The sequence below is a fragment of the Pholis gunnellus genome, assembly GCF_910591455.1.
Source record: "Pholis gunnellus genome assembly, chromosome: 14".
NCBI lineage: Eukaryota > Metazoa > Chordata > Actinopteri > Perciformes > Pholidae > Pholis > Pholis gunnellus.
This window is the reverse complement of record NC_136541.1, coordinates 24,259,203-24,276,848: the sequence shown is the minus strand read 5'-3', so window position 1 is coordinate 24,276,848 and position 17,646 is coordinate 24,259,203. Positions and strand designations below refer to the sequence as shown.

Here is a 17,646-nt window from a genome sequence, read left to right as displayed (position 1 = left end):
CTGATTTGTTTCCATTGGTACCGTCACCTGGATAAGTGAATAATAAGGATAAGTTGTTGTCTTGGTGACTGAAGCAACAGCTTATTTTATAAAGAGCACCTTTAATAATATTTCAACATATTTATTTATGGATGTTTATCCACATCAGAGCAGCCTATTATTGGGAAAAAGTCGCACCGACTCCTCCAGTGTATAATCTGTTTGAGTTATGATATGTCAGTTGTTGTTTTTTTATGCTAAACCGTTAATTAACGTAGGGCCAGCATGTATGAGTTTGTAGCTCTTTTTTTTTTTACAGCTTGAATAAATATGAATACTAATCAATGAAACACTTCGGGAGTGGGTGGGGTGGTGTTCTCCATCAGGCCCTAAAATGTCTCCATCCGGCCGTGGGGAGAAATCCACAAGCACGCACATCCCATCCTGCATGCAGCCTTCATAAAGCAGCCCAGCAGGGTAAGCGAGCTCGAAGAAGGCTGGCAAGAGTTGAAAAGAAAAATGTCGACCTCAGGATATTGCGCTAAAATCTGCTGGACCGTACCATCCTCACACGGCGCTGCTCCAACCACTGAACCTGCGCTGATCCTGGAACAGCAGCGCGGGGGGGACAGGGTGCTGTGTGTGGTAAATGTGCCTCCATCACTGCCTGGGAGCGGAGAGACTCGGGGATGAGACAATAAAATAAAATATTCCGAATATTGCGAAACAAAGGGAGTGGACGGCAGGGAAACGGAGGAGAGGACATGAGGACGCCTCCGCGCATATCTGGAAGGCTGCACCGTTCTTCTGATTGACCGGCCCGTTGAAGGAACGACAAGCCAAACCCACCCGGTGTGAGCCTGTATATATAGAAAGCCCAGCAGCAGCAGCCTTTCAGCTGGGTGTCTGTCACCAGACCATCATCATCATCCATCATCAGCCTCTTTCCACCCTGACCCTGGATTAATCATTGCACTGTGTTATCAGCACAGCACACAGCGGGAGCAGCCATGTCTCACGGATGGGGATACGGACCAATTAACGGTGAGGATCTCTCAGCTGTACCGGATGGGCAGGTTATATACCTAACAGGTTGAAACTCTCACCTCAGTGTTACACGAGTATGCTGCAGTCAGTGAGTTTGCCATTCCTCAAAAACAATGTGACAACTTCAATAATGGACATGACAGCAGTCTACTTCAGCACCTTCAGGGGAAATGGGTTTGTAGTTAGTGAACACTTGGATTTTAAAATGACTGCACTGGTTGAACAGCCAAACATTGTTCTGAAACATCTTCCAGCCTGGTGGTGCAAAACGTAAATGAAACTCAACTTTTGAAAAGTGATACAGTTTGAACTACCCCATAGAATTAACACCACCCGGACTGGCTGCAACACCGACAATTGTTTTTAAACTTTTTGATCAATTTAATGCTAAAAGAAAATATGTTTGAGCTATCGTGTGAAGGGTGTGAACATGGCTTTTAATAAAACAACGGAAGTAAGAATATAATTATTACCATATACAATACTAGAAAATCATGCTGGAATAGCCCATTCTGCATTTTGAATACTTTTACTTCTTTTGATACTTAAAGTACATTTTTCAAATTTTGTATATATACTTACTTTTAGATGCACAGTATTGCTACTCTGTTTGAGTAAAGGCTCTGAATATCACACTACTGCTGAGTAAACTTGGGAAGATGTTTTTGCTAATTTTCAACTGTGGCAACATGTGAATGAGCTGAATACTTGTTTCTGCACTGCTACCTGATAAAGCAAGGTGAAGAAGGCAAAAGAATACATCGTCATAAATCTACAGGGAAGCTTTGAAGAGGTTGGCGTAAAAGTGCTCCACACAGGAAACAAGAATAAACAAGTGCTTTGTCCAAGAATAGGACAAAGCACTTGCTACTAATGTATACTTATTTCATATCTAATTTTGGAATATGCATTTGCAGGACCTGACAAATGGGGAAAAGATTTTCCTATAGCTAATGGGCCCAGACAGTCTCCCATCAACATTGTCCCTAAGGAGGCCACATATGACTCCACTCTGAAGCCACTGAAAATGAAGTACGACCCCTCCAACGCCAACGGCATTCTCAACAACGGACACTCCTTCCAGGTGGACTATGTGGACGACACAGACAGCTCCAGTAAGCACAGCTCAGCTCCTGGTGTTACATAGACATGGAGAGAGAAGACAATATATATATATATATATATATATATATATATATATATATATATATATATATATATATATATATATATATATATATATATATATACACCTCATATATTTACCTCATTTCCACATATGATTACCTCATTTCATTGAAGCCTTTTTTTTTACTTTTAACAAAATGAACCACAACACTGAAATGAGGAAGACCTTGGGTAGATGATAATACGAATGAATATGAACAAACAATCATACCCTCTAAACTACAAATAAATGTGTTTTAAAGTGAAATCAAACACTTATTCCCAAGCCTGTTTACAAGATATTTAGTTACTGATCTCAAAGGAAACCAAAAACGGCCTCTTTGGATGGATGGGTAAAACCACACTAAATGGAAATTAAATTGACTCTTCGGCCCCATTAGTATCACAGTATTACGCTAGAGTATTACAGCGGTGAGCTTTATCTGTCTGTGTGGTTCGTGCCTCCACCCCTGCTGTATGTACTGTGGCAGATAAGAGCGTATCTGGAGGCCAACAGCACATTGGCACCACCTCACCCTGCTGCACTGACACTGTTTATCTGACATTCATCCAACAGCAGTGGCGGCTGGTGGAAAATGTTCTAGGTGGGGCCATCCAATCAATTTCAGCAAACACCCCAGTATGATTTAATGTAAAAAAATGAAGGCATCAAACACACATTGCTACTTTGCAGTTAAATATTCAACATTTATTCCAACACAAAAAAGCAGTAAATAACACTTTGATAAACACGTCAGGACATCTTATTTTAGTCACCCTCACAGGGAATTCAGTATAAAATATATCATATAATAATATTCAGTATACTATAAAACACACGCTTATAGATATAAGCTATGATGAGTTTTCACTGTTAATTTACCATCTCAATTAAATGTTGATGCCTCCATGACCAAGTTGTCATGAAACTATGTAGAAGAAAAGATGTTCACTTTGCTTAATATGTAGCTTGACAGAGTTCTCATGTGTGCCCTGATGTTCTCATGTTTCCTTACCTCCTCATCCCTCACTCCCTAACTGTCCGTGCTGGATCTGTCCCCGGTGTTTTAAAAAGCTAAATAAGTTATTAGCATGACTGCATCCAGCTAGCCAAACCTGTCTGGTACAGCTAGTAGAGAAGCTTCATGTACTGCTTCTCTTTCCCGCTAGTCTGCTGTCTGATTGTGAGGTCAGGCTGATCTGGGATCAGCTCTTTCACTGTACTTTCTCCTCAAACTTCTCCTCTCAGACGGATCTTGGAGGAGCAGTGCTCGCGCTGGCGCTCACGCCCGTCTGTAGAGACTTCTCCTGACGAGAACGCGCAGCTAGTGGGGCCAAATCGTTTATGCCCCACTCTGAATCTATTTGAGGACGCTGATTGGCTAAATTGTATGTCACTCATTTATATCTTTAATCAGCGATTGGCTAAACTGCTTCATAGACCCGCCTCGGTGGGGCCAGCCCCACTAGGTGCGCATTCTCAGACGTGCACACAAGCGGAGATGACGAGCAGACAGGCTGCATACAAAATCCCCATCAAAATAAAAGCACAGGATTTTTTTTTCGGGGCTCAAGGTGGGGCCAGGCCCCATGGCCCTCTATTGACCATCCGCCACTGTCCAACAGTGTATATCAATGTGAATTTCTGTTACTTCCTGTTCTTTCTTTTTGGACTTCATTTCAATGTTTGCATAAAAAGTTGCCCATTCATACATTATGATTCTGTGTTTAACCCATAGAGTGGGCTGCTGTAAAGCACACAGGGAACAACTTGGGGGGCTTTACCTACTCCCCGAGCCACTGCTTAAACATAACTCAGTAGTTTTGTTGTCTTAATAGAGGGTAGGAAGACACAATCGATGAGGTGCTCTGGGTTGGATGACTTGCTGCATAAGTGTTATTTTCAAAGCTCCTGCAGTGCCACTAAAGATATTTAGAGTATTACTAACCATGACCTTAACTGACCTTTTCTGACCTTTACGTGTAAATTCCAGTGGAGTGCCCCCTCATTAGGACATCACATTGATGGACATCATTTTTCTCTGATAGAGGATGTCTTGAAAGTGATGTTTCACAAATCATGGTTCTCTGCGTTTTTAATGGTTACAAAAAATGAAATATATCATTTGAGTTTGCACCTCTGAATGAGAGAAGCTGATTGCTCTGATGAACAGGACCACAACAACAAATGCTATACAGTTGAAATAAAATAGAAAGAACATAAGCATTAAAATGTAAAGTAGAACTAATAGGATCATATACAACCAAAGTCCCAAAATGTCATCACTGACTGTATGATAATGTGCAGGTTACTGAGGAGCATAGACTTACTTCATTGCTGATGTTAAATCTGTCCTTCCCTGAGTGTGTCTCTGATTAGGTTGTTTTGCTCCCACCAGCCCTGACCGGAGGTCCTATTTCTGGAACGTACCGTTTGAAGCAGTTTCATTTCCACTGGGGAGCCGGTGATGACAGAGGCTCCGAACACACTGTCAACGGCATCAAGTTCCCCTGTGAGGTACTGAGGCTGCTGGATCTTCTGCTAACAACTACCACATAGTAACAGGCCATCAATTTATGTTATGAGATAGATGGCTACGTCCTGTGGTGTTAATGGTGGTACTATCCTATGTTTTTCAAGAGGCTTAGGTAAAATATATATGAAAGTAACACTTCTGTTTATAATTATAACGTTTAAAAAAGAGGCATTTTTCAAAATCACAGAGGATTTGGAGGCAGTCATTCATTCTGTATTTGAGGAACTTCTTGGGTTTACATACAACAATTAGGCGATAATTAAGTGGTTGATTCCCAGTATCTTTAGTCCCAAAATATTCAAATGTAACTATTTGTAGGTCAATAAACAAGTAAATGAATACATAACTCTGTAGTGTAAAAAGGGTTTTAACAGCATTTTATTTATTTTTTAAGTAGGGACAGAATTTACAGATCAACACATAACAACTGAAACTCATGACCTCAGCATGTCTGCAATCCTGACCGTGGCTCTGCCACTATGGGGCATTTAAGAGCAAGGAAATTGGTCAGTTAAAGTCCTAAATTATTACAGATACTTCTCCCACTCTAGTCTCTCTCACATTGTTGCACCTTTCAGAAAATGTCACTGAACCTAAATCACATATGCAACGTAAGCCACATAATTGAAGTTCTGTAACAAATGTACTTAAACCTAGACTTTCACCAAGGAGACCATTTATCGTGTCCCGTTTGAAACCAGAAGTCAACATTGACTTATTTGAAGTAACATAAGTGTTTTAGAAAAGCACTTACGTAACATAACTGAAGTTACGTAACAAATGTACTTAAACAAACAAATGACTTTCACTCAGGAGGCCGCGGTCCGTGTCCGATGTGAAACCAAAAGTCAACGTTGACTTCTTTCAAGTTGCGTTAGTACGTTGCGATAAGCACTTAGCGTAACATAGGCCATGTTGGCCTTAACCCAAATAATGATCCTTTTGTTGCCTAAACCTAAGTGGTCCTGACCAAGAGTCCGTATGTGACGAGTTGGGAGTTAGAATATGTTGAGATAACACACTGTAGCCTGTGCCTTAAAAGCATAGACTGTAGATAGGAAGTGGACGTGGTCGTCGTTACCCATTGGTTTGTGGACTGCGTTTTTTTAAGCCTGGAGTTCGGCATTTTGGCCATCGCCATCTTGGCTTTTTGCAACCAGTGAACACAAGTGACCAAATTTGGAATGCGAAGGAGTAACGTAGAGACACAGTATACGTCTCTGGTAGAGACCTGTCAATCACTGTGTAGCCCCGCCCTAAAGCATACTCTGCTTTTTGGTCTGTTTGACTCTAAATGGACCATCATTTACTAAACGAACATCATGCTGTATTGAAGAAGACTTGAAACTAGAGATTGAGACCATAAACTCATGTTTACAATGTTTACTGAGGTAATAAATCAAGAGAGAAGTAGAGTCATTTTCTCATAGACTTCTATACAACCAGAGGAGTCGCCCCCTGGTGGACACTAGAGAGAATGCAAATCTAAGACACTTTTCAGAACTGAAGGTTGCTGACTGCTTAAAAGTCAAACTTCTCTTTTCTTGTTAGCTTCACCTGGTGCACTGGAACACTAAGTACCCCAGCTTTGGAGAGGCAGCCAGCCAGCCCGATGGACTTGCAGTGGTCGGGGTCTTTCTCAAGGTGAGTCGCCAGTGATTCATCACTGACAAACCATCAGTCTGTGACTGCACTCCAGACTAGAGGTGGAAACATACTTTAAGTATTCATTCCCTGTGAAGGACACGGTAATGAGATAAGCAGAATAATGAACGCTGTATTTGAGTATTATAATTGTGTATATAATTATGTATAACTATGTGTGTGTGTCTGTATTGTGCTGCAGATTGGTGCTGCCAACCCCAGGCTTCAGAAAGTTCTGGATGCCTTGGATGCTGTTAAGACCAAGGTAAGGACAAATGTGCCAATACTGTCAATGTACAGTAAATTATATGCTTGCGAGACTAACAACTCCATAGTCAAGATTAACAAGGAGTAACAATGGCTTCCCTCTCTCGCTCCTTCTTTTCCATCCTTTGCTTCTCGACAGGGAAAGCAGACCACCTTTTCTAACTTTGACTCAAAGACTCTTCTTCCTGGTTCTCTGGATTATTGGACCTATGATGGCTCTCTGACCACGCCTCCCCTGTTGGAAAGTGTCACCTGGATCGTCCTCAAGGAGCCAATCAGTGTCAGCCCTGCACAAGTACTGAACTTTGCTTCATATACTCTCTCGCTTTACCTTCATAAAATCTAAATGAGTTATATCACCTATCAAGTTACACATTTTGAGAATTGATATACTTGCATTCAACTACAGTAATTGTGCACGATGGCCATCCTTCATTCCTTATGAGTTTTGGTTGAATACGTTCTGGGAATTTAATGCTACGCATCTGCAAATCTGTATGGAGGATTTTTCTTGGCAGCCCACCTGCTTGTATGTGGGTTGGCTTTTTTATCATGTCGTCTGGAGAGACTGCTGCTGGATTCTCAGTGAGAAGCTGAAAGAGTTTAATTTAAAATGAGAAAATAAAGTGTCAAGCCTCGGGAAGTCTGAGAGATTAAAAGAAAGAGCCAGTCAATTACTGCAGAATAAAGAGAAGAAGTTATTTCCTCAATTGACATATTTTCAAATACCCTCATACGCACTCAAGACTTTGATTTGCTAATCAACTCATTAGGTGTACATGGTTTAAGGAGCCAGAATGTTGGTCCAAACATTGTAAAGATCAAGACCGTCAAAAGTCATATCATGCTTTAGAGCAGGGTGGGTCTGTCCCTTCAGGGGCCTTGTGTTTCACTTAGATTACTCTGAGTGCCTGTATCTCCAGTGAGCAGTTTGCGCTCTACCTCTTCCACATGACTAACACCCCATACCTTCATGTGACATAAAACCCACAAGCTTTAATGCTAAGTTTTACGTCAGGGCTGCAGGGCTGTCTTTTGCACCACCATGTGCACATACTAGATAACAACCACAGCTGGAGATTGTGAGGCTGGCTGCGCTGTATTAACACACTGGATTAAAGACATTGTGGCAGAAGTGAATCAGATTATTGCATTCAATTCCACATTTCTTATTTAAAGGGGACACATCATGCTCATTTTCAGGTTCATATTTGTATTTGGGGTTTCTACTAGAACATGTTTACACGCTTTAATGTTCAAATAACAAATTCCTTTTTTCAGTCTGTCTGTCTGAAGACACCTGTATTCACCCTCTGTCTGAAGCGCTCCGTTTTAGCGCCTGTGTCTTTAAGACCCTCTTCACAAAAAGCCCAGCCTGCTCCAATAAACTTGCGTGAAAAATATGATGAACTTTTGCAACCCAGTCAAAAAACTGACTGGGTTGTCTTATTTCACAGTTTGTGTGTTGGTGCACTCCAGATAATGTGTTTTTCAAGAGATGTCCCCTTTAACATGATACAGGTACTGTTTGCATCAGTCCTAGCGACTGTGCAGCAGTGGAGGAAACGCCACTGTATTGCCAACCTGTTTTTTCCTACGTATGATGATTTGGCCACTTGAGGATACAAGAGCTCATGTATCATCATTCTCGTTCCTAAGCAACACACGCTCCATGTCCATTTACATTAGAGAAATGATTCTGCAGACAGAGAAAATATTTATTTCTGATTGAATGGCAGGTGTTGGACATCTGTTTTTTGCACTGTACACATAATCACAAATTCTGCAATAAAAGCAGTATAAGATATATAAGTATAAAAGCAGAGCAGTGGCTGATTGTCGGCCCAGGCTCTTACGCACACCTGCTGCGAAGCAACAACATGGGAGATTTATTCCTCTTTAATGGCAGTAAACACAACACATGGCTCATGCGATTGCTGTTTGTTTGTGCACTATCTTTTATATTTTATTGTAAATTTCAATATGTTTCTACTTTTTGCACTGTGTTGATTGTTAATGTTATGCATCACCCGCCATGTCAAATTACTTGTATGTGCAACATACCTTGGCAAATACACAGTTCCGATTCTGATTCTGATTGTTCAGAGCTCAACAAGATATTGCTAACAAACAGTAACGTTAACATAACCGTGACAAACAGCAAGAATGTACCGGCACAGAGCCTTTCGTAGGAGAGCTGCTGGCCCAGCTATGGAGTTTAATTAGACTCTAAACTCGAGCACATCAAAACCTCGTTCATGCACGTGAACAGAACAGCATCTGCGAGCGGAAAAGCGACCTCGTGAAGCAGCATTTCTGCTCCTCGTGCACAAATGCGGTCCCACGCATCTGCTCCGACTGGTAATTCTACTGTGCTCTCAGTGATGATGGAGTTATACTTGTTAGAAACAACACACGTGATACTTCACTTAATGTAAGCGTTTTCAATTTCAGCAGCTGCTAATGGGACTTAGTCCATGGAAATCTTTTACCTTAATCCTCTTTCTCTTTGTCTCTCCTTCCTCATAAGATGGCCAAGTTCCGCAGCCTCCTCTTCACTGGAGATGGAGAAGCTCCATGTTGCATGGTGGACAACTACCGGCCCTGTCAGGCTCTGAAAGGCCGCCAGGTCCGCGCCTCCTTCAAATAAACCCCAGCTTCAGCTACGTGGCTTACTTGCCCCCTTTGCCTATTCTTATCCGTATCAGTCCCATTTTCCTCCACATGCAGTCTTTCCTTAGCTTATATTACTCAACTTCTCTTAGCCCTATTGATATTAACATGAAAAGTAGAATACAAGCCTTTCTGCTTACATTTTCTATGACATAGACAAACTGGATGTATCTTGAATTAAATAACTTTGAGGCATTTTTAAGCTTTGACACTGTTAAGAAATAGCTCACATTTATATCCAGATAAAATCCAGATGATATGTAGGGCACTTTCATTTAAACTTATCCACAGATACAAATCTGATTACATCCGTCTTCATTTTCTCTCCAACATGCAACTCAGTTTCGGCCGTCCACCTGTCTACAGGGAGGTGGAAAACACCAGAAGAAGAATAACTTCTGCACTTCAGCCGTTTCATTTCAGCAATTGCAGTTTAGCTAACGTTAGCTAACAACTATCCATCAGCTAACGCAAACACATGAATGAATCGTACTTATGAATTACAAGGGAGACAAAAGTTGTATCATCCTCACGGCTCTTAACATTGTGCGTTTCCACCAGCTTGACACAAGACTGATATGAGGTGTGGTTCAGAAACATACAAATTCAATGTATCCTGTGGTTTGCAAAAACATACAATGATGACTTTTTTGTTTGCCAGCTGAGTTGAACACAGGTACCAAGGGACCAGTGATCTAACAAACTAACTAAAGGGCAGGAATTCTGGTACCTGATCTCTGTTATGCAACCCATTTTCTCTGGCCACCGTATAACTCATAAGCTAAGCTATTTTCTTACTTCTAGTGTCTATTGATAGATGCCAAGATAGACAAAATCTACCACAAATAGATATAAATTATTCTGAAAGTATAAGTTTGTCTTATTAAAGGGAATTTTCATAAATACAAGAATCTAAATCAACAGTAAAATACTTTTTGTTAGCATTAATGCACTTGAGGTAAAAAGAAAGAAAGAAAGACTTCTTAGGCAGATTTCTACTATGAGATGATGTGTGCTATTTAGTACAGTCCTCAAACAGTGATTGACAGGTATGTTGTATTATTAACAATACCAATATATTTATAAAAATGTTTTCAGATTTTAATTATGCAAATTCGAAAAAGAAATAAAATTAAAATGCACGAGCCTCATGCACACTTTTCTCGCGGGCACACTATTGTTCACCTAACGTGAACGCGCAGAGGCGGTAGCTATATACTACTTGTAGGCCTATATTACATGCAGGGATATTTACCAATAATATAAATGAATATTTCCTCAGTTATTTTGTATTTATACACAGTATGCTTTGCCTACATCAACATTCTGACGCTGATTTGCTGCTATGCGTTAAATTGTGACGATTGTGCTGCAGCCAGATTGTTCAAGCTAACGTTTTTATTGATGCCTCATTTTGTCAGTTTGGGACAAAGTGATCACGCTGATGCGTAACATTTCAAAGTGTTGACTCTACAGTTGTGTACTGTGGCCACCAACCATCATCTGGCAGGCACTTGTACACAGGAAGGTTTTAGGACTTATGATCATCTCATGATGGTAATGCTTTGGAACATACCAGTATGTTGTGAGAGACAGTCTTACAAAGTATTGGCTGACAGCACAGGCTGAGGCCATGTCCACACTAATGCATGTTTTTTGTCTCTGTTGGGCTTCCATCCCATTTGGACAAATGTAGCTTTTTTTTGTTGCTGCAAAAATTAGCCAGGACTTCACTGAGACATCTGCATTACTGTGGTCATGGCTCACCTCATTCTGGGGACTCTACAGAAAAAGTGTCAGTCCATTTTTTATATATAAAAAAAGAAACTATGACAACTGAACTACCTATCACCACAGTGCATTAAACTTTGCCTTTAATACTCATGTAAGACAAAGCCTTAAATTGGAAAGAAAGAACTGAAAGGATCAATTTATGACTATATATTAACCCACGCTACAGTAACAACATAGGTCAGACTTTGTCATGAAGTTAATGTTGTCAGCAATGTGAATCATCACTCCATCTAAATGAAGTGGCAGATATTCATAAGAGACCAGCGAAATGTTACTTTATTTTAGCTTTATATCAATGTTATGGAACAATCAGCTTTTATTAAAGTGGCGTTATGGTGAGATAGCTGTAACCCTTTAAAGTGTGTCACACAAAAACTGCTGTCACATTACAGGTGGAAAAAATGTTTTTGTGAATCTGTCATGTCATAATGGAAACTAATTTTATCAATAAATATTCATAACTTGCAGATGTCTGAGAGTGTTATTTTCTTTTCTCAAATTAAAGGACTCAAAGGGGTTTGGTTAGGGTTTCTAATGGCCAGAAGGGGGCGACTCCGCTGGTTGCAAAAATAAGTTTGATTTTATAGAAGTCTATGAGAAATAGGCCCCTCCTTCTCACTTAATTTATTTATTAACTTGGAAACACAAGTTTATGGTTTCAAGTCTTCACATTATATACAAATTTAGGGGGCTAGCAGGAAAGCATTAAACTTAAAAAGTAGTTATGTCAGAAGGGATAGGACTATGAAACTGTTTTGTCCAATGATTAAAGAATGATCTGTTGTATACCTTATACACTCAAAAAACGATTCAAGCCCTTCTTAAAGGTGACACATTTAAATTGTGTTTGATTTATGAACACATTTATATTTAATGGGTCTAACACAAAGTGTATGAATACGTTTATTTATTAGATTTATTTAGGTAAGATGGTGTGTGTATCAACTCAAAATAAATGCGTTTAGTTGGGGGACTACCCTTTGCGCATGTGCCAGATCACGTGCTCTGTCTTTCCGCCTTTTTTCCTGACTGAAGCAAGATTCAAACCGACCGCGGCAACCGTCTATGGTAAGTCACTTTATTTGTTTTCTTGTAGTAGTTTAGAATGTACATCACAGTCAATGAAGGCTTCCACTCTGTAATAATGACCACAATGTGTGGAACAGACATGATAACTTAGCCAGGCGACTGTTGTTCCGTTTGTAATAAAGTCCGAATTGGAAGGCTAGCTGGCAAGCTAGGTAGCTAACGCGGTTAGCATTATAGAGCAGACCAGAGATCAGGGTACTGTTAATACAGCGTGGACGCAGCGCCGAATGCTTCCTTATGAACCGTATGTACTAAAAACAGGACGGAGAGCAGTTAAACGAGCAGACTAGTCTCCCCCTCTCTAGCGCCGTAATGTCGTCAGGCAGAGCAGGCCGCAGAAGGCCACTCTCGCTAGTAGTGGGCGTTCAGTTATAGTGAGTTTAGCCACGTTTTCTTTACTGAAAAATATTTAATATGAATAAATCATGAGCTCATTAAACCGCTGAATTCCTCTCACTCGCGCGGGCACCTGAAGCATGAACACACGGAAGTCAGCCGTGTTTTACGGCAGCAGCCATAGAAATGGAACGAGAGTAGAACGGACATTCCCATTCAAACCGACATAACAGGATCAGAGCAGCGGCAGTTTGTATGTGAACCGTCGTCATTGTGAAGAACTGATCGATGTAGCGGGCTAACTCTTCTGTTATACTGCGGTCAATGCGCAGTGTTGAGCACTATTTTCTTTTGAACGACCAGGACAAACATCGATGTCCGTTCTACTCATTATATTTCTATGACCTTACGCTGTGTGAACTCAGGCAGGAGTGAGAATGAGTTACTATGGTTACGGTGACTGTCAATATCACAATACTAACACATAGCCTAATTATACTGTAATAATTTAGTTTTTTCAAGGCAAACAGTTTGATATTTTATTAAAATTGCGGTCTTAATCTTACGCTTGCATGATTTGATTTCTGTTATATGTAGCTTTAGTGTTGCTGTAAAAGGTGAATTGCTAACGTTAGTCCATTCTAAATGTGAACATTTTATGTTAAAAGCACTTTTGACTTGACTTTGTTTTACATGAATTTTGGATTATTCCAGCATTTCCCACCACTAATATATTTATCTCATCTTTTGCAGTTTGATCAGCATCAAGCTGCGTTACCAAGCTTCTACAAGGATTCACATGATCCAAAGAGACGGGGATGGGGAGCCAGAGGACGTGGGACTTGTGATCAACTGCATTAAAGTCCTGAACAACGTAGACGTGTCATCATGGTGTTCATCGTGCTTTGGGCTCATTTATGCCCTTGATCTAAGCTTTCCAGACAACCTCAAGTACATCTTGGAGCTTCTCCAGAAGCTCACAATGTATTTGGATGGCACAAGCAAAATTCTAAGACACAGGAGCTGAAAATCAAGATGTTTGCACAAGAGGTGAACACCAAGTGACAAAGCCAAAGAACCTCGTCAGAGCTGGATGTTTTCTACTTTCATCTTCCGCCCAGTCAACAACAATCCATGACCTCATGGATGTTTTCCTGGTTCTGACATTTTGAAAAAATTGACTAAGCTGCGCAGAGGCAAGCCAGAGACTGTAAATTACGGAACTTTTACATGTCTCTGCAAGCTTGGTTGAGTGTTTATGCACAGAATGTTTTGCCCAATTCACATCCTAACTCGAGTGTGACTCTCTAATGTCAACTTGCACGTCCATTTTCCTCGTTGAATGACTCTCTACTCGAGTTTAAATGGACACTAACACGGTTCAATACGCTGTAACTTCCATTGACTATGGGTATCCTTGTTATTTGTAACCTATCTTTTAGTTTGTGAATGTTTTGTGATTTTACTTTTGTAGCCCAAAAGTGTTCCAAGCTACCTGTTTCTGCACATAATACATCATAGGCTATTATTCAGTGTAAAGGAGTCCTTTTGTACGACCATCTGTACTAGTAGGAAAGAAAACAAATCTGTATTGCTCTTGACAAACCAAAGTCGTGGGAATTTAGCACTTGCTATAGTGGTTCTACATATCGATTGCAGGAATCTTTGTGCTTTTTGGAAATGATAGTTTATGTTGAATGACTACACTGCAGTGCAATGATGTTCCCTGTTTGGAGAGCAGTGCATAGCCGCCACCTTCATGGCGTCTCTGTTGTTTGTGGCGCCGAGGGATTTGGGATAGCTTGGTATTTATTTTTCACGAGTTGTGGAGCTGTTACAGGAGTACTGTTTTAATATTTTAACATTTAAAAACGATGAAAGATGCACTTTTGCAGTTTTTGTTGCTATCATTTTCTGGTCAGTGTTTTTGTAAAAAAAATTATATTTAAAAAATGAAATGCAGTTATGTGTTTAAGTATTTTCAATAAATACACCTGAACTAAGTTTTGTCTCGTGTCTTAATTGGGGATCAAATAAAAAAAAGGTTTTTACCTGATTAATTCATTTCCAATTAATTAAACTATATTGAGTTGGACAAACATAAATCAATTTAATTCCATTAATGGTATTTTTTTATTTAGGGTGTCTTTGATAAAATTGAGTTGGACTAACTCAATTCAATTATATTGCATTGATGTTCTTAGTTTAAGTTGGGTTTACTCATATATATTGGATGGAAAACCTGCACACAATTTAATTGAGTTCATCCAATGAATTATTTTTTTGAGTGTATGCAGAAAGCGCTGAACGCTCTTTTTAGGGCTTTTTGAGAACTTGGTACATTTGAGATTTTGTATGATCTATTATTTCATTTTTATTATTCATTTTTGTAACCGTTTTGTAAAAGCCAAATAAAACTGGTTTGCATCTTGTGCATTCCAACCAAAATCCAGTGTTACTCATCTCTGGTGGGGCCCTCGTAGTCTCCTCAAGGTAAGGGTGCTCTTCCCCTGGGTTAGGCTGACGGTAGCAAATAAATTAGACATTGTGATTTGAATGGCATTCCTGTTACAAGCTAAGGTTAAGATAGTGTCGTTCGTCATTGCTGTGATTTACTAACTTGGTTGGCTCAGATTGATTTTGAAGCTCTGCAAATGTATCATATGTGATGTTGCAGTGTTGGTTAATAATGTTTAGACATTAGCTGAAGTGTATTAGGAAACAATAGGGGTTAAATTGGTATCTAAATTAGGGGTCTTAGGGCCAGGGTCCTGAAGCTGCCCTTAATAACCGAGTGAGGAACCACACGGGGTTCCTCCTCCAGCGGTGGCCCTTTAGAGTGGGTTCACCCTGGAGTACATCCAGTCCTCCCACACCTATTACACACACACATAAATCCGCTGATATCCGGCAGTCGGGAAGGCCGAAGTTTTTGGAGGATGAGTTAAGGAGTCTCTCAGCCAGAGGAAATAAGCAGTTCTGAAGTCTGGTGGTTCGGCAGCTGATACTTCTGTATCTATTGCCAGATGGCAGCAGGGTAAACAGGTTGTGTCTGGGTGGGTTATGTCTTTTTATATCCTTTGAGCTCTTCGCAGGCTCCTCTTGTCACCAATATCACTGATGCTCAGTAGATGGGTTCCAATGACGATCTGGGCGGTTTTAATCACCCGCTGTAAAGCCCTCATGTCATAAAACAGGGTATGCTCTAGGGTGTGGCTACCTTGTGAATGACAAGTCACTGCCAGGGCTACCAGTTAATAGTAACATTTTAGACTTAGCTCCAGCCTCTTGTATCACTTCTGGTTGCAAAGATGGCGACTGCTAAAATGCCGAACTCAAGGCTTCAAAACCGTAGTTCACACCAATGGGTTATGTCATCACAACTATACGTCCATACAGTCTATGGGTAGTCCACAGCTTTGTACTTTTAGCCATGCTAGTAATGCTGGCCTGTCTGTTGGTCCACCACTTTGGTGCAGACTGAAATATCTCACCACTGAATGGCTTGCCATGGGATTTTGTTCAGACATTTATGGTTTCATGAAGATAAATTTTAATGACTTTGGTTATCCTCTGACTTTTTCTTTATCGCCACCGTAATATTTGTGGTTTTGGAGGAATTTTCTCCATAATTGTTTGTCTGACTGATTGTCATGTAATTTGGTTGCCCTTGGTCTTCCTCTGAATTCCAGATCAACATTTTTAATCCAATACTTTGGTTTATGACCAAACACCTAAAACTAACGAGCCTCAGCTGTACTTTGTGTTTAGTACCAGTAAACAAATGTTAAAACTAAGATGGTTAACATGATCTGCTGAACATCAGCATGCTAACATTACCATTGTGAGCATGTTAGCATGCTGATGTTAACATTTCATAACACATTGATTCATTAATTAATACGTTCTTAATCCTTTACTAACACTTTAGAAATTATCTTATTAATCATCTACAACTCCTCAATAATTGGTTTGTAATATATATAATATTTCATTTATAAAGTGTTACCCAAAACCTTAATGTGGGAGGATGGGGGTGCTTTGTAATAATTAAGCCTCTGTTTGAAATCGTTTGCAAAACAGTGCTGCCACACTTGAAAGGTGGGTGAGTGGTATTGGCTAGTGATGGCCTTATGTAACAATGTTTGGCTGTTTGTTTGTGACTCCTTTGTCTTTGTGCGAGTCCTCATCATCACAAACCATTAGCTGGATGGTCTTTGTTGGACATTTGGCCCTTCAACAGTCTGACAGTCTCGTTCAGTGTCTCAGCGAGGATGTCTGAGACTAAAATCACAAACAAACAAAAACGTGTAAATGAAAAATAGGACAATATTTAATATTTTTTTTTCCAGTAGTTTTGTATGATGAACAATGTTTGTGTGGGCAACGCTCAAAGATTCTGAACTGTTGATCATCTTTAAACTTTTTCTCGCACACACAGAAGTGCGGAGAAGTTTGCCGTTTATTTTAAACCAAAACATGATCTTTTCCTAAACCCAACCCTAAGTCTGTTGCCTAAACCTTCTGCCCAAGTGAGATTGGCTTTTTGATTGACAAATGGTTCATCCAATCACCTGCCAAGTATTTCTTTGAAAGTGCCTGCCCTTTTCTAAACAGCTTCCAATGTCGGCTTCTCATATGGTTCTGTGTTAACAGACGATCTGGTCATTGTATGATAAAAACTGGTGGGCAAAACTACAAAAACAATGAGTCTGGAATGATCTAACTTGCGATACTGTCTTCTTAACGGTCCCCCCTCTCTGCAGGCTTTTCCTGTGTCTGCTCCTGTCTGATGAATCTGTAAATTATATTAATGAGAGGACAGATGACCCAGAATTGGCGGCAGCACCACAGAGCTACAAAAATTGCAAACAATGCCCTGTCCACTTCAAAGGCAAACTGGAGACATGTACTGTGTGTGTGTGTGTGTGTGTGTGTGTGTGTGTGTGTGTGTGTGTGTGTGTAGCATGGCTGTCAGGGTATGAAAGGGGCTTCGATGAGTCATGGGCTCTCTGCTTAACAGACTAGGCTCCTGTTTTAGAGAGAGACGATGGTAAAGGGGAGGAGAGAGAAACTGAAGATGGTGTGGAGTTTATGAACATGAGGGTCGTGT

The 17,646-nt window shown here is 40.3% G+C and overlaps 1 protein-coding gene across 1 annotated transcript; it reads left to right on the top strand.

The window, feature by feature from the left end:
- Window positions 1-885: 885 nt before the first annotated feature.
- On the top strand, window positions 886-11,575 carry cahz (carbonic anhydrase). The gene is made up of 7 exons (XM_079173724.1): window positions 886-1,023; window positions 1,944-2,141; window positions 4,593-4,711; window positions 6,282-6,374; window positions 6,577-6,639; window positions 6,781-6,936; window positions 9,172-11,575. The coding sequence occupies exons 1-7, from the start codon at window positions 990-992 to the stop codon at window positions 9,289-9,291; spliced, it is 783 nt and encodes a 260-aa protein (XP_079029850.1). The 5' UTR covers window positions 886-989; the 3' UTR covers window positions 9,292-11,575.
- The last annotated feature ends 6,071 nt before the right edge of the window (window positions 11,576-17,646 follow it).

Coding starts and splice junctions, on each gene's coding strand:
- cahz (XM_079173724.1), top strand. CDS start 990: ATGTCTCACGGATGGGGATACGGACCAATTAACG. Junction 1,024..1,943: donor GGGATACGGACCAATTAACG/GTGAGGATCTCT, acceptor ATGCATTTGCAG/GACCTGACAAATGGGGAAAA. Junction 6,937..9,171: donor TCAGTGTCAGCCCTGCACAA/GTACTGAACTTT, acceptor CTTCCTCATAAG/ATGGCCAAGTTCCGCAGCCT.